The sequence below is a fragment of the Lampetra fluviatilis genome, chromosome 14, assembly GCF_964198595.1.
Source record: "Lampetra fluviatilis chromosome 14, kcLamFluv1.1, whole genome shotgun sequence".
Classification (NCBI taxonomy): Eukaryota; Metazoa; Chordata; class Hyperoartia; order Petromyzontiformes; family Petromyzontidae; genus Lampetra; species Lampetra fluviatilis.
Window position 1 is genome coordinate 13625073 of NC_136288.1, and position 24624 is coordinate 13649696.

At 51.3% G+C, this 24624-nt stretch overlaps 1 protein-coding gene across 1 annotated transcript; it reads left to right on the plus strand.

Annotated features, from left to right (window-relative positions):
* The first annotated feature begins 8096 nt into the window (after positions 1 to 8096).
* LOC144935892 (transcription factor GATA-4-like) lies at positions 8097 to 23243 on the plus strand. The gene is made up of 6 exons (XM_078862749.1): positions 8097 to 8596; positions 17817 to 17983; positions 20134 to 20262; positions 20827 to 20914; positions 21200 to 21327; positions 21812 to 23243. Exons 1-6 carry the CDS (start codon positions 8233 to 8235, stop codon positions 22097 to 22099), a joined length of 1164 nt encoding a protein of 387 aa, XP_078718875.1. The 5' UTR covers positions 8097 to 8232; the 3' UTR covers positions 22100 to 23243.
* The last annotated feature ends 1381 nt before the right edge of the window (positions 23244 to 24624 follow it).

Sequence of the window (24624 nt, forward strand, 5' to 3'; positions counted from 1 at the left end):
GGTGCTGGCCACACCAAAGACAAAGAAGCCCCCCCGTGTAGCCTGTAACAGACTGTTGGGGCAAGTGCTGTTCGCGAGCAGCAACTATGAAGGCCGGCACGGCACACGAGACGGTGTGTTAGGTGTGCTGGACTATGTGTGCGTTAGGTGTGTGTGCGTTAGGTGTGTGTGTGTTAGGTGTGTGTGTGTGTGTGTGTTAGGTGTGCGTGTGTTAGGTGTGTGTGTGTTAGGTGTGTGTGTGTTAGGTGTGTGTGTGCGTTAGGTGTGTGTGCGTTAGGTGTGTGTGTGTGTGTGTTAGGTGTGTGTGTGTTAGGTGTGTGTGTGTTAGGTGTGTGTGTGTGTGTGTTAGGTGTGTGTGCGTTAGGTGTGTGTGTGTGTTAGGTGTGTGTGTGTTAGGTGTGTGTGTGTTAGGTGTGTGTGTGCGTTAGGTGTGTGTGCGTTAGGTGTGTGTGTGTTAGGTGTGTGTGTGTTAGGTGTGTGTGTGTTAGGTGTGTGTGTGTGTGTTAGGTGTGTGTGCGTTAGGTGTGTGTGTGTTAGGTGTGTGTGTGTTAGGTGTGTGTGTGTTAGGTGTGTGTGTGTTAGGTGTGTGTGCGTTAGGTGTGTGTGTGAGTTAGGTGTGTGTGTGTGTTAGGTGTGTGTATGCGTTAGGTGTGTGTGTGTTAGGTGTGTGTGCGTTAGGTGTGTGTGTGTTAGGTGTGTGTGTGTGTTAGGTGTGTGTGTGCGTTAGGTGTGTGTGCGTTAGGTGTGTGTGTGTTAGGTGTGTGTGTGTTAGGTGTGTGTGTGTTAGGTGTGTGTGTGTTAGGTGTGTGTACGTTAGGTGTGTGTGTGTTAGGTGTGTGTGTGTTAGGTGTGTGTGTGTTAGGTGTGTGTGCGTTAGGTGTGTGTGTGTTAGGTGTGTGTGCGTTAGGTGTGTGTGTGTTAGGTGTGTGTGTGTTAGGTGTGTGTATGCGTTAGGTGTGTGTGTGTTAGGTGTGTGTGCGTTAGGTGTGTGTGCGTTAAGTGTGTGTGTGCGTTAGGTGTGTGTGTGTGTTAGGTGTGTGTGCGTTAGGTGTGTGTGTGTTAGGTGTGTGTGCGTTAGGTATGTGTGCGTTAGGTGTGTGTGTGTTAGGTGTGTGTGTGCGTTAGGTGTGTGTGTGTTAGGTGTGTGTGTGTGTGTTAGGTGTGTGTGTGTTAGGTGTGTGTGTGCGTTAGGTGTGTGTGTGTTAGGTGTGTGTTAGGTGTTTGTGTGTTAGGTGTGTGTGCGTTAGGTGTGTGTGCGTTAGGTGTGTGTGTGTTAGGTGTGTGTGTGTTAGGTGTGTGTGTGTTAGGTGTGTGTGAGTGTTAGGTGTGTGTGTGTTAGGTGTGTGTGTGTTAGGTGTGTGTGTGCTAGGTGTGCGTGTGTTAGGTGTGCGTGTTAGGTGTGCGTGTGTTAGGTGTGCGTGTGTTAGGTGTGTGTGTCTTAGGTGTGCGTGTGTTAGGTGTGCGTGTGTTAGGTGTGCGTGTGTTAGGTGTGCGTGGGTTAGGTGTGTGTGTCTTAGGTGTGCGTGTGTTAGGTGTGCGTGTGTTAGGTGTGCGTGGGTTAGGTGTGCGGAACTGTGTGCGTGAGTGTTTCGAAGTCAATCTACTTATTTGCATAAATAATTACCAGTTGATTCGATTATAAGTTGCTTTTGGAAAATCGATTAGGCAAATATAGATGTACACCCTAGATCCAAACACGTGCTCGCCCCGTATACATTGTCGCGGCTATAATGTGTTTATGAATTATACACTGCGTTCAACCACCGCTACCACACTGCACGTCACAACAACCAGCTCACCCACCCACTCACCACACCGCAGTTGACAACAACAACACTGTTCCCCCTATAGAGTAACCAATATACTCGGCGACGTTTCGGGCAATGCCCCTTTTTCAGAACGTTTAAATTGAAGGTGGAACTCTACCTGTGACCGGTTGCATCCAAACAGACATCTGCTGTAGAAACCGCGCATTAATCACGGGCCCACGACACCACGAGAAGCCGCTACAGATAAACAATTCGGGGTTGTAAAATCGGCAGAACATTTTCTCAACCAGTGATTCACATCTAGGTGATTTTTATTCGAAAAATGTTTTGGATTTTTTTTTTTACGATAGGCGATGGCGCTTTTTATTCTACAGCAAAAGGGGTTATTGCCCTGAAACGTCGACTGCTGTATGGACTGTGTGCTGAGTTGTTGTTTTATTGAGTGTGGTTGTGTACCACTGGCCAACGCGGCAGCAACAGCATCGCAAAAATAATTAATTTACCGTCATCCCTACAATCTGTCAATAATAACAACAACAACAACGATACAAAATCCTGCGTGCAATACATCTTGTGAATGCTGCAAAATCGCGCGATATCGAATGTGGAACCGTGCAGCTCTGTGGACTGTTGGGGTAAGTTCCGCTCGCAATCACCCATTAATGACGAGCACCAACTCACATTCATTTTCGCGTGCAACAACGAAGGTCCCCCGTGTAGTCTCCAACAGACTGTTGGGGCAAGTGCTGTTAGCGAGTAGCACCTGGGAAGGTCGGCACGGATGCACGAGGGGGTGGGGGGCCAACACCACGCCCGGCCGCGTCTGTCTCCCTCGTGGCGATGTTTTAAACATCGCACCAGGTACTCATTTGAGGCTGAGTCGACCTCGGAGAGGCCCAGGACTGGTCTAGATAATCGTCACCGATGTTGGCCGCGAGCGGGAATAGGAACTTAGGTCACCGGGTTTATAGCGCATCGCGCTAACCGCTAAACTACCGCTCCCCATGCAATTCATATAACGCGTACCCACTCACGGCGTACGGAAGCCTTCATCCAGCAGTGCACTCACCAAGGGCTGTATATTATTAATATTATTAATTCGCTATATATTTGCTTACTTAAAATCCCCGCGAATATATTCGAGATGCAGTGAAATTAGATGTATACGTATATTCATTATTTTATTTCGCAAGTATCATTTGTCCAATGTATAATTGGCAAAAGATTTGCGGGGGTTTCTTTTTTTTGTTTCGTTAATATATTATACCTGCAAGTCTGGTGGGACATTATACAATTATAATAATAACAACATTAATGATAATACTGTGTTAGTTTCATAATGAAATGGTGTGACCATGTGATATTCCTGTGGCCCCTACACATCTCCACCCACCCGCTCGAGTTTTATATTTCACTGTGCATACTTCGACCTGCTCATTCTGGTCTAAACTTCACGAGCATCATCATGATAATCATTATGATGATGATCATGATGATGATTATGGTGAGTCCATAGAGGCCAGACTTTGTTCGATGAGAGTCGGAGGCGTTTTGCAGCCAGGCTTCGTGATGGTGGAGTTCCCTTCCTCCTCAATTCATTACGGAATCTCAGTCTGTTGCACGTTTTACTATCCTGTACAATTTGTGTAATTTTACAAGGTAAGCCCCACTCTGAGATATGCAGATCTTTGTCAGAAGCTGGGCACAACTGATAGCTCAACGAAGTGACTTATCACGTGAACATTTACAGCAGCCAAATACTCTAAACGCGTGTTGATTCTAAATGCGGAGGGGAAAACCGGAGGAACCGGCGAAGAATCCACACGACCACGGGGAGAGAGACACGCAAACTCCAAATACAGCAGGCGTCAGGGTCGGGATCGAACCGACGACCTCCTGTATACCAGACGAGGTAGTTAACATCTCCTAGCCACCGTGTCGTAAAACTCACTTGCTTCTACAGCTGGGCTTCCTCCTTAACTCAAGATTCCGTGTAAAACGCGTTGAGGCCTCGTGCGAATAGCGCTACGTTTAGAATACGGAGTTGTTACACATCGCTATGTAGGCACGTTGAACTTCTTTCGCACCGTTCGTGGCCAACCGTGCTAATCGGAGGTGCGGGGGGAAGAACAACAAACACTGAACACAAGAATCAGCTCTGAGTAAATTCGTTTTCAATCGAGATTTACAAGTGGATAGCTCCAGTGACGTCCTCATATCGGAGGGCATAAAAGGAAGGGTTTGGAAACAGCGGCCTCGCCCTTCATCCAAATTGCATCTCTCGTGATCGCCGAGCGAAGGGAACACACGCGGGCGATGATGAGCGGGCGCTACCAACAATTCTCCAAGCTCCGCGGTCCTCTATCTATACATGTGAAGGTGTTGTCGGTCAGTTTACGAGTGCTTGGTCACATACCTTTACGTGTTATTGCGCAGGACAACAGATATGCGACGGAGGAATAACACGTGTATTTATTTATTGTGTGTGTATATATACCACACATGATTGTTGTGAATTGTTTGTAGCTATATATATTTAAAAAATGTACAAACCATTATAATCAGTACGATCTTCACGGTGCATAACCACAATGTTACGTTTTACGCTTTGATTCTGCAATTAAAGTTAGTGCCAACTCAACTTAAAAGTCGCGAATTACAAAGCCGAGAGAAGTGACGGCAACCCTTGCAAGTGCGAACCCAGCTTGCGAACTTGAATTGTGCTTAATGTTACAACCGTGATTACGATTACATGTATACTCGTACGACGTAAAACGTCTTATATTCGTGATTACTAATATTACAATCGTACGATTACGACTATTGAGTATAATAATACGATCGCTATTACGATTATTAACAAGACTAATTTACATGTATTTGTGAGATGCCTTCCACTAATATCTTCAAGGCCAAGAGAGACAGAGAAACTAAACAGAATAAACGGACTTCAGAAGATGATGGTTTTAAGACGAAACTTTAAAGCATCCGCATTGTCGGATAAACGCTTTTCCAACCATATGCTCATACAGCCACATCATATTATACTTACGATTACAATAATAATCGTACAATCATAATCGCAACCATGAAAAGTAGACTTCGCACGATTATAAACAGCGTGGGTGATTGCGAATTAAAGCTTCAGGTCCACGCATTATTATTAAACCCGTGAGTTAACTCCTCGGAAATTCACAACAGGCAAGTCACGTGCAGCGTCGCTACCGGAAGGGCCTCCACTACAGGGAGGTAGAGAGGGTATGTGTATTTGGCCTACTCTTCCATGCTCAATCACCCCCCCCCCCCAGCTGCCTCCTGAGTGACCCACCAGTCATCAGTCGCCTCCTCCGCTCTACCTCCTTGCAGCGCTGAGATCACAACTCTTGGGGCGAGATTCACAGAGTGTTGGTGGAACGGACAATCGTTCGGTGGGCGATGCATTCACATCTCACCGGTGGGCGACGAATCTCCGAGTGGAGACATCGGGTGGATTTTGCCAGCGGAGAGGAAAAAAATGATTTGAGCCGGACGACCCAAGTACCATCTACTACGATTGACTATTTTTATTTCACTAGGTAAGGCCCCATCCTCGCTTTTTTTCGGAAGCGACCTGGGCCATCGCAAATGATAGCCAAGCAAAGTGGCTCGTCATCGCGTGGGGACGTAATGCAGGAGCCAAAATACTCTCAACGCATTTCCATTCTGAATGTGGAGGAGGGGGGGGGGAGAAAAACCCCGAGGACTCGGAGAAAAATCCACGCGAGCACGGGGAGAGAGAGAGACTTTGACTTTTAAACAACTTTTATTGCCGCCAGCAGCAACAGCACTGGAGGCGATTTCGACATGAAATACACAGTCACCAGCAAACAAATGAAAGTAAACGCTACAAATCCACGCGCTGTGGCGCTAAAAGGACCGCGCACAACACGAAAGAAAAGCCACGTGGTGGTGGTGGTGGTGGTCATCGCGCACGCCACGGTGACGAGCGAGAGAGACGCGCAAACTACAAGCGCCTATCTGCGTGAGATCCACCGACCCTCCCATCGTTCGCGAACACCGCGTAATCCCGACTCTAGAGTTCGTGAGCTCCCATTGTTTGTTTGTTTGTTTTTGTTGTAGCCGAGATAATGGTGTCGCCTCGTGTAAGATTAGGGGCGCGGGTGGTGGTGCTGGTGGGGTGGGAGACGGTGGGGGGCGCGAGACAGCGAGACAGGGAGACAGAGGCGTCGTTCACTCTGCCGAGGTAAAGTAAATGTTTATTCATTATATCCGTTCATTATTTACTTATGTACCTGTGTGTGTTGCGTGTGTGTGGGAGCGAGTGATGGGGAGCGTTTAGCGCGCTGCACGAACCGGGTGCGATTCCCGCTCACGGCCAACACGATTATTTGTACCGGTCCTCTGCCTCTCCTAGGTCGACTCAGCCTCAAATGAGTACCTGGTGCAGTGCATAAAAAAAAACATTGTCACACTGGAGACAGAGGCGGTCGGGGGTGGTGTTGACCAACCCCTCGTGTGCCGTAACGGCCCTGGTAAGGTGCTCGCTAACAGCACTTGCCCCAACAGTCTATTACAGGCTACACGGGGTATCTTTGTCTTTGTGGCTCACGTGGGGAGCGGTGGCTCAGTTGTTCGCGCGCCGCGCTGAACCCCTCCCCCGGGGCTTCCCCTAGGTCGACTCAGCCTCAAATGAGTGCGAAAGTGTAAACATCCCCACGAGGGAGACAAAGGCGTGCGGGCGTGCTGCGCCGCGTTGCATTGTGGGTATGCGCCGTTGCGTTGGGCGATCGTCGGCGCGATCTGTGTGCCGAGACCGCTGATGGAGCCTCGCAAGGTCGAAACCCGGTCCAGAGTTTCTATTTGCTCATCGCAATCGCCGTCCCGTTGTGCTCTTGGCGCCGCAAGGCGAAGAGAGACGGAGGCTGACGGAATGGGAGCGAGCCGCTTTTCTTTGTCGTTTTCTAATGAACGTCGCTGATGAACGCTGCTGATGAACGCTGCTGATGAACGCTGCTGATGAACGCTGCTGATGAACGCTGCTGATGAACGCTGCGCGCAATCTAAATGCGAGTTGCGATCAATGTTATCGTTGCGGTGACGCTCCACGCATCGCGCCCGAGGTGTACACAGCGGCAGCGGCGAATATTTGAACCGATCCCGGGACCTTCCCCCTCTAGGTCGACTCAGCCTTAAGTGAGTACCTAGCACGCTCTGGCGGCGTCGGTCATTAGGGGAGACAAAGGCGGACGGGCGCGGCACTCGTCACACTACCATCTCGTTTTCCGTATCGGCTCTTAATAGGCGCTCGCTAATTTTACAATTCCGTGCTGCTTAAATACATAGGCACACACACAGTGTCGGTAGAGTGGTGGCGCAGTGGTTAGCGCACTGCGCTACGAACCCGGCAACCCGAGTTGGATCAGCGGTCAACATCCCAGGCAGTCGTGGGGACGATCCCTTGACCACGGCTGCAGTGACCAGCGTGGTGAAGTATGGACGGACTAGCAAGTAGCTTTGTTCTTGTCATTATCACAGTGTGCATATATGACACATACACATATAGATGCGGGGTGGATAGCCAGATGTACACGTTTGATGGTGAATACTTTCCATTTGTGCTTGCAGATAATTGCTGTCATCAAGTCGAGGTGACATCAGGGAGTTTCAAAAGGAAGGCGGAATTGTTACAGAAGTGACCGGAGATACAGATATACACAGACACACACACAGACAAAGACACAGACAAATATCACCACGTAAAGCCTTCACAGACTTTGGGGGCAAGTGCTGCGCAGAAGAACACACCCATGTGCGTTGAACCACAACAACAGCAAGCAGCCGTTGGCGGTGACGTCACCACGGCGCTGGTGCCAGGCTAGGTGGACTTTATGACACCCACGCGTACTTAAAAAACACCGCACGAAGGCAAAGATCCCCCGTATAGCCTACACAGGCTTGCCGGGGCAAAGTGCTCCTAGCGAGTAGCTTCGCTTACGACGCCGTCACACCCCCGACCGTCTCCCCGCACGAAACGCCAATCCTCTCGACCTCCCCCGCGACCATGTATCAGAGCCTCTCAATGTCCCCCAGCAACGGCTCGCAGGGCTACGCTCATCACGACTCGCACCACCACCACCACCACCACGCCAGCCCCTTCATGCACGGCACTGCGGCCGCGGCCGCCGCAGCCGCTGCGGCCGCTGCGGCCGCAGCGGCGACGGCGACGCCGCAGGGCCCCGTGTTCGTGCCGACGAGCCGAGTGACGCAGATGTTGCCGTCGCTGCCGTACCTCCACCCGCCATCGCAACCGCAACACGGCGGAGGAGGCGGAGGTGGCGGTGGCGGACATTCCGCCTGGAGCCCTTCGTCGTCCGTGTCCGGCGGGACTGGCGGAGCTCCTGAAAGCGACGGCGGCGGCGGCGGCGGCGGTGTTCTGTCCGGCGTCTCGTACTCGACCGTGCCGATGCACCAGAGTCTGGCGCCACGCTTCTCCTACGCGGCGGCCTCCGGCAGCGCCGTGGGAACTCGAGAGCCGTTCGTGGGCAGCCCCCTGGCCGCGTCGGCCGCCGGCAGAGACCACCACCACCCCCACCAGCACCACCACCACCAGCATCAGCACCAGCAGCAGCAGCAGCAGTACACGTGCGGCTCGCTGGGCATCTCGCTGAACGGGGCGTACAACGGCGTCTACTCGCCGTACGTGAGCCACGAGGTGGCGGCGGCGGCGGCGTGGTCCTCGCCGGGGCCGTTCGAGGGCGGCTCGCTCCTCCAGCATGGCCTCCACGCAGGCCGCGCGCCGCACCTGCAGGCCCGCAGGCCCGAGTACGGTGAGTGGACGCTCGAGATGCCTCGACGGCGGCGACGGCGACGGCCTCGCGGTCCGGGGGAAGGGCCGCGGCGTGCCGTCGAACGCCGCGGCCAACTCCGCGCGGTCCGCTTCGGTCTGTCCGTCGCTCCAGGCAGCCTGGCAGCCAGCCAGCAAAACTTTGTTCGAATGGAGTGTGGCTGGGAAAGGCTGTGCCCGTGCAGTCCCTTTGACAGTGCAGAGTGGTAGGGTTTTATTCCCACATGCGCGGAACGTTCAGTGTAATAACACGTGGCACTGTCCGCGTTATAAAAGGCGAATTCCATATTATAACGGGCGACACGTTCTGCATTGTAACGAGTGGCACGTTCTGCGTTATAACTGGTGGTGCGTTTCGCGTTATACCGGGCGGCGCTTGTTCACTAACAGAAGAACCGCGTTGTCGCGTTAAAGTGTGAACACCGCGCGTTAAGCGAGGACTTACCGTGCAATACAAAGGAGCCAGAACCGACGAGACGGGCAGACCGAATAGAACTGACGACGCGGATAACGCAACGCAAGTTAAAGAGGCCGCACGCTGCTGATCAGGCCCAATGGAGTCGAAACCTCGTGCAGAAGGCCGACAGGCCGATGGCCGTGTCTTTGTGTGTATCGTATGTACTTATACTGCGCTGCTCGCTAACAGCACTTGCCCCAGTGATATGTTATGGCTATGGGGGGGGGGTCTTTGTCTTTGTGTATTTGTAGAGAGCGGTGGCGCAATGATTAGCGCACTGTATGAAGAACCCGGCGATCCGAGTTCAATTCCCGTTGACGGCCAACAACAAAGACGAATATCTGAACCGGTTCTGGGCCTCACCGAGGTCGACTCAGCCTCAAATGAGAGCGTGGTGCCGTGTGTAGACATCAGCATTGGGGAGACAAAGGCGGTCGGGGGTGGTGTTGGCCACCTAACGCCCCATCGTGCGCCGTGCCGACCTTCCCAGGCGGTCGCTAATAGCACGTGCACCAACAGTCCCTTCAAAGCGATAGGGGAGGGGGATATGTGTGCCGTGTGTTAATCACGCACAAATCACACATAATGCAACCCTCGGGTTATCTTCCAATGCCGGGCTGTATTGCCGTTATCGCTACATTTACATTCCTAAAGTGGCTTCGTCTATAATAAATCTGCGCGTGTTTATATCGCCCTTCTATTCTTGCGTACGGCAATATGTTTCGGAGCTGCACATATCTCCACAGGTCTCTATGGGTTTCTATGGATCTCTATGGGTTTCTATGGATCTCTATGGGTTTCTATGGATCCCTATGGGTTTCTATGGATCTCTATGGGTTTCTATGGATCTCTATGGGTTTCTATGGATCTCTATGGGTTTCTATGGATCTCTATGGGTTTCTATGGACCTCTATGGGTTTCTATGGATCTCTATGGGTTTCTATGGATCTCTATGGGTTTCTATGGATCTCTATGGGTTTCTATGGATCTCTATGGGTTTCTATGGATCTCTATGGGTTTCTATGGATCTCTATGGGTTTCTATGGATCTCTATGGGTTTCTATGGACCTCTATGGGTTTCTATGGACTTCTATGGGTTTCTATGGATCTCTATGGGTTTCTATGGATCTCTATGGGTTTCTATGGATCTCTATGGGTTTCTATGGATCTCTATGGGTTTCTATGGACTTCTATGGGTTTCTATGGATCTCTATGGGTTTCTATGGATCTCTATGGGTTTCTATGGATCTCTATGGGTTTCTATGGACCTCTATGGGTTTCTATGGATCTCTATGGGTTTTTATGGATCTCTATGGGTTTCTATGGACCTCTATGGGTTTCTATGGATGATGGAGCGTATAATCTCAGTGGCCTTTTTTTTTCTAAACGGTGCATAGTTTGATAAGTCACGAATCCTCTATGATGCGTCTACCGTAATATATCATTCATTCACACGGTCGCGTTATCGCGATATCCAAACCGATGATAACAATAAAACGGACCACGAGTGATATCCCGTCGTGAAGAGCTCGTCAGGAGAAAGCAGTTACACCACTTGTCTCCACCCGTACGGGGATAGAGAATTGCCGCCTCTCACGTGCATGGGTTGTCCCGACGTTTCGCACCATGGTACAACTCAGAAACGCATCGGAGAGCTCCACTTACAACAACAACAACAAAAACGCTCGGTAATAATGAAATTGGCCAAACGCATACCAGTGTAGAAGCATCATCATTAGGGCAATGTTACTGTTCTTTTTAATGCAATCTGCCAATACCGGCCAGTCAATCTGTCTTCGTCCGAAACAGGTTCATTGCCTGAAACGTCGATTTTATATTTCGTACGTTGCAAGCACAGCAGTGTTGGTAATTAAAGTAGTGAGTTTAGTTTAGTTGTATCTGTGAGGAATAGAATACATCATCGTGATGTAAACAGTTAATGAGAAGTGTAAAACGTATTTGCGTAATAACTGTGTTTTGTTCCGTGCCGGGCCTCATAGGTGCTGCTACTTGCTAAGAGCACTTGCCCCAACAGTCTGTTAAGGCTATATAGGGGATATTTGCCTTTGCTACGCGTGTGTGTGTATATGGGTGTGTGCTATGCGTGTGTGGGAGCGGTTGTGGTGTTCGCACATCGCGCGACGAACCCGGCGTCACCGAGTTTGAATTCCGCTCACGACCAACACCAGTGACGATTACCCGAACCGGTCCTGGGGCCTCCCCCTAGGTCGACTCAGCCTCAAATGAGTACCTGGTGCGGTGCGTAAAACATCGCCACCGGGGGAGACAAAGGCGGTCGGGCGTGGTGCTGTCCACGCGACCCCCATCCTGTGCCGTGCCGGCCTTCGTAGGTGCTACTCGCTGTCAACAGCACTTGCCCCCGACAGTACGCGAAGGCTACACGGGGGATCTTTGCCCCTGCTGCAGTAATACTACTAATACATTGTATCCGCACCGGGTCGCTTGGCTTCAATTGCGAGAGTCAACAGCGAGAGGGAGGGAGGCAGCATCCCTCCTCAAACACAACGTTAACCTTTGGATGCTGCTCAGTTAGCACAGGGTTGTACGGCCTCTCTCCCCTCCTCCCTCCCATGCGATGCTCACCACCACTCACCACCACTCACCACCACTCACCACCACCAGCATCCTCACCCCTCCTCCCTCCGATGCAATGCTCACCACCACTCACCACCACTCACCACCACTCACCAGCATCCTCACCCCTCCTCCCTCCGATGCAATGCTCACGACCACTCACCACCACTCACCACCACTCACCACCACCAGCATCCTCACCCCTCCTCCCTCCGATGCAATGCTCACCACCACTCACCACCACTCACCACCACTCACCAGCATCCTCACCCCTCCTCCCTCCGATGCAATGCTCACCACCACTCACCACCACTCACCAGCATCCTCACCCCTCCTCCCTCCGATGCAATGCTCACCACCACTCACCACCACTCACCAGCATCCTCACCCCTCCTCCCTCCGATGCAATGCTCACCACCACTCACCACCACTCACCAGCATCCTCACCCCTCCTCCCTCCAATGCAATGCTCACAACCACTCACCACCACTCACCAGCATCCTCACCCCTCCTCCCTCCGATGCAATGCTCACCACCACTCACCACCACTCACCAGCATCCTCACCCCTCCTCCCTCCGATGCAATGCTCACCACCACTCACCACCACTCACCACCACCAGCATCCTCACACATCCTCCCTCGGAGGCGATGCTCACAACCACGCAGTTAAATCACAATTTAATTGCTTTGTCATTCATGAAGTTGTTCTCCTCTTGGGTAAGAAAACGATTTAGATCAATTTAAATAAATACATTTGCCGATAGTATGCCGACACTCCAGACTCACACAGAGATCCATAGATCAGCACAGAGACCCAGCGACTAACATAGTAGCTCACATGTTCACATAGACACCCATAGACTCACATAGACACTCATATACTCACAGACACTCATAGACTCACATAGACACTCATAGACTCACATAGACCCATAGACTCACAGAGACCCATAGACCCACTCATAGACCCACATAGACTCACAGAGACCCAGAGACTCACAGAGAGCCATAGACCCACATATAGACTCACATAGACTCACATAGACCCATCAACTGACACATAGACTCACAGAGACCCAGAGACTCACAGAGACCCATAGACCCACATATAGACTCACATAGACCCAGAGACTCACAGGACCCAGAAACTCACAGAGACTCACAGTGACCCAGAGACTCACAGAGACCCATAGACCCACATATAGACTCACATAGACTCACATAGACCCAGAGACTCACAGAGACCCATCGACTCACATCGACTTACAGAGACTCCTCCACTATTTTACGTAGATCGTCTTGGGGTGCGGTCGCATTCAGAAGCTCCGTCGATCCACCTCCCGTTGTACTTTCATTGCATAATTTGCGTTGATTACATGTTGATTTCATGTTAATTACATGTTGAATACATGTTGATTACATGTTTTTTTAATTCTCGGTGGTCGTGTAGATATAATTTGGATCGCATTTTTTTCCCCATCGTAAAAGTCATCGGACTAATTAGACGTTTTAATGGCTAAGAGAGTTTAGTTTACCACCTCGACCACGCTGTTAAATTAATGTTTGTAACAATGAGCTCCCACGTGGATTTATACAGCCCGTGTGTATGTGTGTGTGGGTGTACGTGTGTGTGTGTAGGTGGGTGTGGGGAGCGGTGGTGTAGCGGTTAGCGCGCTGCGCTAATAACCCGGCCACCCGAGTTCGATTCCCGCTCACGGCCAACACCAGTGATGATTATTAGAACCGGTCCTGGGCCTCCCCTAGGTCGACTCAGCCTCAAATGAGTACCTGGTGCTGTGTGTAAACATCACCACTAGGGAGACAAAGGCGGTCGGGCGTGGTGCTGGCCACCCACCCCCTCGTGTGCCGTTGCGGCCTTCATAGGTGCTCGCTAACAGCACTTGCCCCTACAGTCTGTTCAGGCTATATGGGGATCTTTGTCTTTTATGTGTGGGTGTGCGCGTGTGTGTGGGTGTGTACGTGTGTACGTGTGTGTGTGGATGTGTACGTGTGTGTGTGGGTGTACGTGTGTACGTGTGTACGTGTGTACGTGTGTGGGTGTGCGTGCCTGTGTGTGTACGTGTGTGTGTACACATGGGGAGCGGTGGCGCAGTGGTTAGCACGCCGCGCTACTTAAATGAGTACCTGATGCGGCACGTGTGTGTGTGTGTATACGTGTGTGTATATGTGTGTGTGTGTATGTGTGTACGTGTGTGTACGTGTGTGTACGTATGTGTGTGTGTATGTGTGTGTGTATGTGTGTATGTGTGTGTGTATGTGTGTGTGTATGTGTGTGTGTATGTGTGTGTGTGTATAATAGCATCAGCACTGGGGGAAGACAAAAGCGGCCGGGCGTGGCGCTGACCAGATAGAACCACTCGCCGGCCTGCGTACGTGCTCGCTGACCGCACTTGCCCCAGCAGCCTATGTGGGCCTACACGGGTGATCTTTGTCTTGTGTATGTACGTGTTTCCACACTGTATTTATGTATTTACGTTTGTAAACTTTCCAAACGGTAAAGAGACTACCTTTAACCTCATAAGCAGAGTAAACTAATGGCTATGACTGCCTTTAACTGCAGCGGGGCAGTCAATGGCCACGCATTGTCTTCAGCGAGGGCCATTAAACACGAAGACAAACAGTGTTTTAACCCAGTCATCCCCCATCCACCTACAAATATAGAGGGTGCTTCAAAAACATGTGAACACTTCCGAGAATTTGCGACAATATCACGAGAAATGTGCATCCGCGCTCTGGAGACCACCTGGAGAAGCTTCCAGGCACGCGTTGACAATGATGGCGAACAAGTGGAGACTTTCACTTTTTGAAGCTATTAACATTACATTTGTTATCATGTTTACAGCGTATTATTATCTGTATAAGTTTCGATTTAAAGCTTTCGTGACTGCAGGGATTCATCTTCTTGGTTCTTTCGGTAAAGTCACGTAGAAGGGAAATAATAAAATAATAAAAATAAAACAATCAAATTCTCACGACGTTTCGGCCACAACACAAGCAGCCGTCCTCAGGTGAAGAAACAGAGATGTCAATAAGATGCTGTTTTTCTGACAGCTCTGTTTCTTCACCTGAGGACGGCTGCTTGTGTTGTGGCCGAAACGTCGTGAGGATTTGATTGTATTATGTTTTATTTTTATTATTTTATTATTTCCCTTCTCCGTGATTTTACCAAAAGAACCAAGAAGATCTGTAATAAGCGTTAACATTTTTTTGAAGCAGCCTTGCATCGCAAACAAGTGCCTGTAGGCGCAGCTGCAACGGCAACAGCAGCAGCAGTGGCCCGGTACAGATGAGACATGCACACACACATCCACAAATAATTGCATTTTCAACTATTTCTTTTTCACATTTTCAAAACATAAAACATGAGGGTTTAAAAAATTCATATCGATCTTGATTTGAACTTGATTTGAGCAATTCATATCGATGTAGCATTTTAATGTTTACAACACGTGGGTCTTCGTTTACATCTCCAAGCCAACGCAATAAAACTCCGACAATTTCCTTCGGCGGAGCCATCTCTCCTTCCTTTGTATGTTTCGTTTAACGTTCTGAGCGAGTAGCAATGTTCACCTACGTCAAGCACCGGTACAGATGAGAGAGAGGGGTGCAAAGATGTGTGTGGTAGTGGTCGTGAAATAGGACGTGAATAAATCACACATTACGGCGTGTCAAATCGTGGAATGCGACGATGATGATGATGATGTTGATGCACAACAAGCATCCATATTTTTTATGAAGTTTGGCTGGCTGGCTGGCATGGACGGATGGTCCAAATGACGTGCATGCTACTTGTCGTATTAATAAAAATAATACAAATAAACTGGAAACATTCCTTCATAGGATGAACAATATATGGTCCGTGACGTTTCGACCAATGGCCCTACTTCGTAGCACTTAATTGAGACTACTTGTTTACATAATAAAGCCTGATGAAAATGTCTTTTTTTTATGTTTCCTGTCAACATTTAATTGGTAAATTATAAAAGGATAATAGGGTTGCATGTAGGTGAATTGCTCCTGTGAGTAGACGTTCCCCTGAGATGCAGAGTGAGGAATTATAGAGGAAGTCTCCACGTGACCCCAACCTAATCTCAATTTGACACGGAAATCATTGAGAAATAAATACAACGTATTACATTGTGATATCGTAAAATAAGAGGCATTAAATCGTGAAGTATCGCACTAATTAAGTCGTAAATTACGACTTGTTGAATCGTGAAGTTTGCCACTCATTGTATCGTATATTACGCCTTATTCAATTGTGATATGTGACTTATTAAATCGTTAAATAAGAGGTATTAAATCGTGAAATTTACGACACATGAAATCATAAAATACCACTTAATAAATCGTGAGATACAACTGTTAAGTTGTGATGTATGCCTTGTTGTATTGTAAAATGCAACGTGTTACATTGTAAACAGACAAACTAGAAGACAACACGTGCCTCCTTCACATGTCTGTCTCTGCACATACACCGGGCACGTAGGCGTATGGGTCTATATGTGAGTGTGAGTCTATGGTTCTGTATGTGAGCGTATAGGTCTATATGTGAGTGTGTGTGAGTCTATGGATCTGTATGAAACGTATGGGTCTATATGTGAGTGTGTGTGAGTCTATGGCTCTGTATGTGAGCGTACGGGTCTATATGTGAGTGTGTGTGAGTCTATGGATCTGTACATGAGCGTATGGGTCTATATGTGAGTGTGTGTGAGTCTATGGCTCTGTATGTGAGCGTACGGGTTTATATGTGAGTGTGTGTGAGTCTATGGCTCTGTATGAAACGTATGGGTCTATATGTGAGTGTGTGTGAGTCTATGTATCTGTATAAAACGTATGGGTCTATATGTGAGTGTGTGTGAGTCTATGGATCTGTATGTGAGCGTATGGGTCTGTATCTGAGTGTGTGTGAGTCTATGGCTCTGTATGTGAGCGTATGGGTCTCTATGTGAGTGTGTGTGAGTCTATGGATCTGTATGTGAGCGTACGGGTCTATATGTGAGTGTGTGTGAGTCTATGGATCTGTATGTGAGCGTATGGGTCTATATGTGAGTGTGTGTGAGTCTATGGCTCTGTATGTGAGCGTATGGGTCTGTATCTGAGTGTGTGTGAGTCTATGGATCTGTATGAAACGTATGGGTCTATATGTGAGTGTGTGTGAGTCTATGGATCTGTACGTGAGCGTATGGGTCTATATGTGAGTGTGTGTGAGTCTATGGCTCTGTATGTAGACGTATGGGTCTATATGTGAGTGTGTGTGAGTCTATGGATCTGTACGTGAGCGTCTGGGTCTATATGTGAGTGTGTGTGAGTCTATGGCTCTGTATGTGAGCGTATGGGTCTATATGTGAGTGTGTGTGAGTCTATGGATCTGTACGTGAGCGTATGGGTCTATATGTATCTGTCAATGTATCTGTATGTAAGCGTAGGAGTATATATGCCAGTGTGAATCTATTGGTCTCTTTATACGTATATGTGAGTCTATATGTATCTGTGTAAGCATTTTGGTCTTTACGTAAGTGTATATGCATCTATTGGTTTATATTTAAACCTTTGGATTTCTATGTAAGTGTACAGTATATGCGTTCATGGCTCTGTATGATGGTGGGACTTCTGGCTAAGTAAAATGGGAAATTATTCTGTAATTACCAACCTGCTCTATGATTGACAAATCTCTTCCCTCTCTCCTGCGCCATCTTCCCAATCACCACCACCCCATCGCCAAACCACCACCAACACTACCACCATCACACCATCACACCATCACCATAACATCACGACCACCACCAACACACCGCCACCTCTACCCCATTTCAAAACTACCAACACCGCCACTCCACGAACACCACCACACCCTAACATCACCATAACCACACCACCACCATACCACCACAACCTCCATATACTACCACCACCGTTCCACAACCACCACCACCACCACCACCATACCGACACCTCAACCCCATCTCAAAACTACCAACACCTCCACTCCACAACCACCACCACACCCTAACATCACCACCACAACGACCACACCACCACCATACCACCACCTCCACCCCATCTCAAAACTACCACCACCACCGTTCCACAACCACCACTACCACCACCACCACCGCCAACCCGCAGAGCTGATGGATGACTTCATGGAGGGCCGCGAGTGTGTGAACTGCGGCGCCATGTCCACCCCGCTGTGGCGGCGTGACGGCACGGGGCACTACCTGTGCAACGCGTGCGGCCTCTACCACAAGATGAACGGCATCAACCGGCCCCTCATCAAGCCGCCACGACGCATGGTGACCCGCACAGCCACTACCATTACCACCACTACCACCGCTACCACAACTACCACCACTATCACCGCTACCACCACTGTCACCGCTACCACCACGACCACCGCTATCACCGCTACCACCACTGTCACCGCTACCACCACTATCACCGCTACCGCCATCGCTACCACCACCGCTACCAAAGACAAAGATCACCCGTATAGCCTTATCAGACTGTTGGGGCAAGTGCCGTGAGCAAGCAACTATGAAGGCCGGCACTGCACACGAGGGGGTGAGTGGCCAGTGGCGATGTTTGCACACCGCCCCGGGTACTCATTTGAGGCTGAGTCGACCTAGGGAAGGCCCAGGACCCGTTCAGATAATCATCCCTGGTGTTGGCCGAGAGTAGTAAATTTAACCCGAGTCGCCGGGTTCACAGCTCAGCGCACTAACCGCTACGCCACCGCTCCCTACCATCACCACCATCACCGGCGCTACCACCGCCACACCACCCCCCCCCCCGCCGCAGCTCTCGCTCGGCCACACGGTGCGGAACGTCGGACATGGTGCCGAGCAAAGCCAAGAGGCGCGACGTCTGTAACGCACCGGGGTGCTGTGCGAATGCTTGCGGTTTGGCAGTCGCCATCAGTTACAGCGCACGGCTTGCGAGGGGTGGGAGTCGGGGGGGGGGCGGTGATGGTGGGGGTAGGGAAGTGGGGGGTAGAGGGGGGCTTAGATCGCCCCCTCCCCAAAACACCCCCACATATCTCGGACAGGGTGGCGAAGGGGTGGGGGAGATGGGGGGGTAGGGGGGGTGAGAGTGGGGGTGAGGAGGGGGGGGCAGGAGTTGGCTCGGGGTTTGGCGATGGCACATGGGGCGGCCCCGTCCCATCTATAAAGCCGCTATTTATTTCTCTTCGTCCGGGGCCTCCAGTTAAGTAGTTCTTTGTGGAATGTGAAGTGTTTTAACACATTCATAAGGCTCAAGATCAACACCCGTAATTCAGGGCCGGCCCCGAGGCGAGAGAGAGAGAGAGAGACCCGCGGCGCTATTCACACGACGCCCCACGAATACACACACACATATATTCTCCACCGCTTAAACAGAATAATAATAAAATCGCCGTGTTTTATGTTGCGCAAGACGGCGGGGCGGACATATGGATGATGGAGGCTGCGTTGCGATATTTTTGACGGTTATTATTATTATGAGAATATTTTTTTTTATTGAACTATCACGCTCGCCAGCATCGAGATAGAGACAAGGGGGGAGGGGGGGGAGGTGCTTGTGATGGATTCCCAGGACTGGGTCAAAAAAAAAGCGCAGCCCTGCAATGTCCTCGCAATCACGCCGCTGGCTGGAAAGAGAGAGAGAGGGAGGGAGACATCCCGTCTTATTAGACTCGCGCGTTTGGCCTACTCTTCCAAGATGTTACTTAACCAAGCTGGCCAAACGGGCATCATCTCTCGGAAGAGACGTACCAAGTTACCCGCACTTGACCCCACCGCGTGCGCGGACCGCTGACGACAACTCACCGCCACGACCCCATCTTACCCAGATGCTGGGTGGACGCAGGCGGTTTGCGGCGTTGAGAGTGTTTTGGCTGCTGCTTTAAGTTCCCACGTGATGATGAGCCACTTTGCTTGGCTGCCATTTGCGATGGCCCAGGTCGCTTCCGAAAAAGAGCTGCACGTCTCAGCGGGTCCTTACCTGGTGAAATAAAAATAGTCGGTCGTAGTTAATGGTACTTGCGTTGTCCGGCCCAAATCGTATCTTTTCTTTTTTTTTCTCTCTGCTGGCAAAATCCTGGCCGATAATCGCCATCTGTCTCCATCTGTACGGGGATAGAGTGTTGTCCCCTCTCGCGCAATACGTGGGGTTTTCTCCACGTGGTTTCATAATAATAATAAGAGTAAACGTTCATCATTAATTGTGTTTCCGTGTCTCTGTGTCCCTGTGTCGTGTCCTGTCTCCATGTGCCTCCCGGCATGTCCCCCTCGTGTCCCCCCTCCCCCCGCATGCCCCCCATGTCTCCCCGGTGTCCCCCCACATGCCCCCATGTCCCACCTCCCCCCGCATGCCCCCCATGTCTCCCCGGTGTCCCCCCACATGCCCCCATGTCCCACCTCCCCCCGCATGCCCCCATGTCTCCCGAATTGTCCCCGGTGAGCAGCAGTCCGGCTCGCGCCGCGTCGGCCTCTCGTGCTCCAACTGCCAGACGAGCACCACGACGCTGTGGAGGAGGAACACGGACGGGGACCCCGTGTGCAACGCCTGCGGCCTCTACAGCAAACTCCACGGCGTGAGTGGCGCACACAACAACAACAACAACAACCGCCATTCGCCACTAAGTGGCGGTGACGTCACCACGACGCTTGTGCCAGGCCATGTGCACCTTGAGGCTACCACGTGAAGTGTCGAACGCCCGCTGGCAGGAGGTCACGGGGCAGACCCAGCAGGTGCCACGGGTCGACTGACCGAGATGACCGAGATGACTGGCTGATGCACCACCTGTGTCCCCTACTGTGCCAACTTGCTGTGCTTTGGCCACCCGGCGCTCCACTCGCACACACACACACAAGGACACGCACACACGCACACTGTCACTTTGCGGCTGAAACCCGGACTCGAACCCAGACTCTCAGCAGTGGCGGCTCAGCCCATCTGACCTCTCAAGCCAAGCCAGGCGCTCCGATTATTTACTTATTGTGTTCAGGAGAGTTTCGCATCTCCGCCACGTTGGAGATCGTCAGCGAGCCTCCGGCACTGCACACTCCTGGACATCTGTGATGAAGGGCTTTACAGCTCATCGGATTCCTCCCGTATCAAACATTCTGATTACCGCTGTGTCCCGTCGTGACCCCAGGTCCCGCGGCCCCTCGCCATGAAGAAGGAGGGAATCCAGACGCGTAAACGCAAACCCAAGAACCCCAACAAGTGCAAGCCCCATCCGGGTGAGACCCCGTACGGTGCGAAATAAGTTCAGCACGCATGCCTACATACAATCCACCGCACAGATCCTGTATCGTCACTGTCATCATCATCATCGTCAACGTCATCATTATCGCTACCATCACTGCCATCACCACCATCAGCCTCTCTGCGTGCGGACGCAATAAACGGCTGTCGGTCAGGCTCTATCCACTGCTGGACCAAGGCATCGCTGCCATCTGTCACGGCCGCGTGAAGCCCACGGTCCCTTCTGGAGGTTCACGCGTCACCCTGCCCTTGTTTCCCAGGGCCGGACCAGGCGGGGGAGCTGGGAGTGGGCACGGGGAAGGGAGCGACCCCCACGGAGCCAATCGCCCTCATCAAGATGGACCCAGGCCTGGGCACGTCCGGATACAGCTCGCCCAACGCCACACAGGTACGCACAGCGTCCACCACCAAAGACAAAGATTCCCCCCCCCCCCCGCATAGCCTTCAAAGGATGTAGGGGCAAGTGCCGTTAGCGAGCACCTATGAAGGCCGGTACGGCACACGAGGGGGTGGGTGGCCAGCGCCACGCCCGGCCGCCTTTGCCTCCCTTATGGTGATGTTTTCACACCACACCGGGTACTCATTTGAGGCTGAGTCGACCTAAGGGAGGCTCAGGACCGGTTGAGATCACCACTGGTGTTGACCACGAGCGGGAATCAAACTGGGGTCGCCGGGTTCGTAGAGCGGCGCGCTAACCGCTACGACCACCGCTCCTCACGCCAATGATAAAACACACGCACGCACGCACGTGTACACCTTCCCGCAAAACAAAACAAATCCCACCCCGGCCATCATCGTTATTCCACCGTCATCTCCGTGGCCGTCCAACGGGTCCCCACGCCGACCGTCGCTGTGTGGGTGTCTCCCGGCAGGGTTCATCGCCGGCCTCTCCCGTGGCCGGCGTCCAGAGCCCGCGCTCGGGCGCGCTGGCCATGCACGCGGTGCAGCGGAGGAACCTCTCGCCGTCGGCGCCGACCCATCACCAACCGCATCAGCCCCACCACCAGCATCACCAGCATCACCACCAGCAGCAGCAGCAGCAGCAGCCCCACCACCACCACCAGCAGCAGCTCCAGCACCAGCAGGTTTCGTCGGAGCAGCACGACGCGGGGTCGGAGGGCGCGCGACACGGGTTCTGGTGCGCGATGACCCTGGTGTAGTCGCCACTCTCTCTCCGCGGCGAGAGACGAAGATTCTTGATTCGTGACGTTCCGGCGGCGGCGCTACCCCCCCCCCCTTCCTCATCCTGCGGAGCGCGACTCACCTTCATCGGCAGCCGCAGCGCTTCCTGCCGGACGTCCGTGAAAAAGAGCTTCATGGCTCACCGGATTCCTCCGCGATCAGCGATGATTGGGACACGAGCGAGAGCTGCGGGGACGGTGTCGACGTGCGTTGTCTCGTCAGCGGTGGCCGGGCCGAAACACGGAAGGAGACGCTGTCGTCCGTCTGGAAACGTCGGTCACCGACCCTGGAAAGATATTTCCGCACCCGGCACACTGCGTCCAGGGTCGCCCAAACCGCCCGCGGGAGCGGAAAGTCGGAAAATAGCGACGTGAAGAACCGTGCAGTCATCCCGACACGGTCACTTGGCCAAGCAAGCGCCGGGCAAACGACACCGGATGCGGACGCTCGCTGCTTCACGGGGACTCGAGAGAGACGCGGTTCTACGGTGTCCTAAGCCAGAGACGGTTCTGATAATATTATTATTAATAATATGAATAACAATATTAGACGTAAAATATACCGCGTATGTACAGGGTGGCCCAAAAAGTCGGGACACAGAGGGTAATTATATTTATTTTGACAATTCATATCGGGGCTGCTTTTTACGTCTCCTTTGCAAATGTTCAAACTGACTTCCATGCACGGATGCACGAGTTCTCTTTGAAATTATTTTTTCTATTCGAAAATATTACGGCTGCCTTCTTTAGCAAACACACACACACGCACGCACATATACAAACTGAATTGAACTCGCTCATCTTTAGATAATTTTCTTTGAATTTTTAAATGCTATCAGAAGGAGTTGGAGGTAGAAGAGGAAAAATAAATATTAATAGTGATAATAAATTACATATTAACTTACGGAATAAATTCGATGTTTTCATGAAATAACCCTGTGGGTTCTGAACTCTTTGGGCCATCCTGTATATATATGTGTGAGTGTGTGGGGGAGCGGTGGTGCAGCGGTTAGCGCCTTGCGACACGAACCTGGCGACCCGGGTTCGAATCCTGCTCATGGCCAACACCGGTGACGATTATCTGAACCGGTCCTGGGCCTCCCCTAGGTCGACTCAGCCTCAAATGACTACATGGTGCGGTATGTAAACATCGCCACTGGGGAGACAAAGGCAGTTGGGCGTGGTGCTGGCCACCCACCCCCTCGTGTGCCGTTCCGGCCTTCATAGGTGCTCGCTAACAGCACTTGCCCCGACAGTTTGTTAAAGCCTACACGGTGGGATCTTTGTCTTTGTTTGTTTTTGACATGCACACACAAAGTGAGATTGAAATGTAGAAAACAATGAGACAATGAACGCGGAGAGATGTAACAGAGAGCCATTCCTCGGAACGGAAAAGACAAAACTCAAAAGCACGAGCAGCGGCCGCATCAGAAGCATCTTTCACAACTTCTTGCCGTCCTCTTTGTTTGGTGAGATTTGCCAAAGAACACTTGTTGTGTTCGCGCGAACTCCGCGTGACGCTCGCGCGCCACACGCGCGTCACGCCGCTTCTTGTGTCAACAGGGTGGTGGTGGTGGTAGTAGTTGTTGTTGTTACGGGCCACGCTTCTGTTCCCGTCGCGATCCGGGGATGCGGAATCTGACCGCAGGATCGGGCTGCGTGCTTTGTTCCTTCCATTCGATCACTGCAGAGTAACACTCCTGATCTAAACACCCTACTCAACAATCACCCTACTCAACAACACCTTTCTGAACAACACCCATACCACCAGCAGTGGCAGCAACGGCAGCATCACCGCGTGCGAAGCGCTCCATCTGTGCGGCAGCTCCATGATTTCACCGGGACCCGATTTTGAGAATCCCCATCCGTCGCTGTTGTGTTATTGCCGTGCCTACTTTGTTTCGTGTAGCGTCGTCACGAACCTACGAAGGAACTTACAGACGTACGGTGACAAGTGCGATTTGAAATTTACACAGCGACTGCATGAAAACCGCGTCTCAATTACCAAGTGATGATGATGATGGTGGTGACATCATCATCATCATCATACTTTCTACCCTCCTCCTCCTCACACAGAGAGACCCACAGACTCACACAGAGACCGACAGACTCACGCAGGGACCCACATACTCACACAGAGACCCATATACTCACACATAGACCCATAGATTCACACAGAGACCCACAGACTCGCACAGAGACATATAGACCCACACAGAAACCCATAGACTCACATAAAGAGATGCATAGACCCAAACAGAGACCCATAGATCTCCCCAGACAGTGTATCCCTCCCCACCCACTCTGCCCTTCTAGTCTTAGGTCTTCTCTTCGCTCCCAACGCGCGTCCCAGCAGAGAGAGAGGCGCTGTTATCACGCCTTAAGATGCAGGAACACTAAGTAATATTTGAAAACACTTTTTTTTAAACACGCTTTAATGAAATGTACCCTACTCGTAATGGCAGAACTCCACGACTCCAGGAAGTGGCCCCGAAGCTTGCCAT

What these genes read in the sequence shown, in the direction of transcription:
- LOC144935892 (XM_078862749.1), top strand. Translation starts at nt 8,233, where the DNA reads ATGCACCAGAGTCTGGCGCCACGCTTCTCCTACGCGGCGGCCTCCGGC. An exon ending in TCTACAGCAAACTCCACGGC is followed by an intron (nt 20,263 to 20,826) that starts GTGAGTGGCGCA and finishes TCGTGACCCCAG; the next exon opens with GTCCCGCGGCCCCTCGCCAT. An exon ending in GCTCGCCCAACGCCACACAG is followed by an intron (nt 21,328 to 21,811) that starts GTACGCACAGCG and finishes GTCTCCCGGCAG; the next exon opens with GGTTCATCGCCGGCCTCTCC.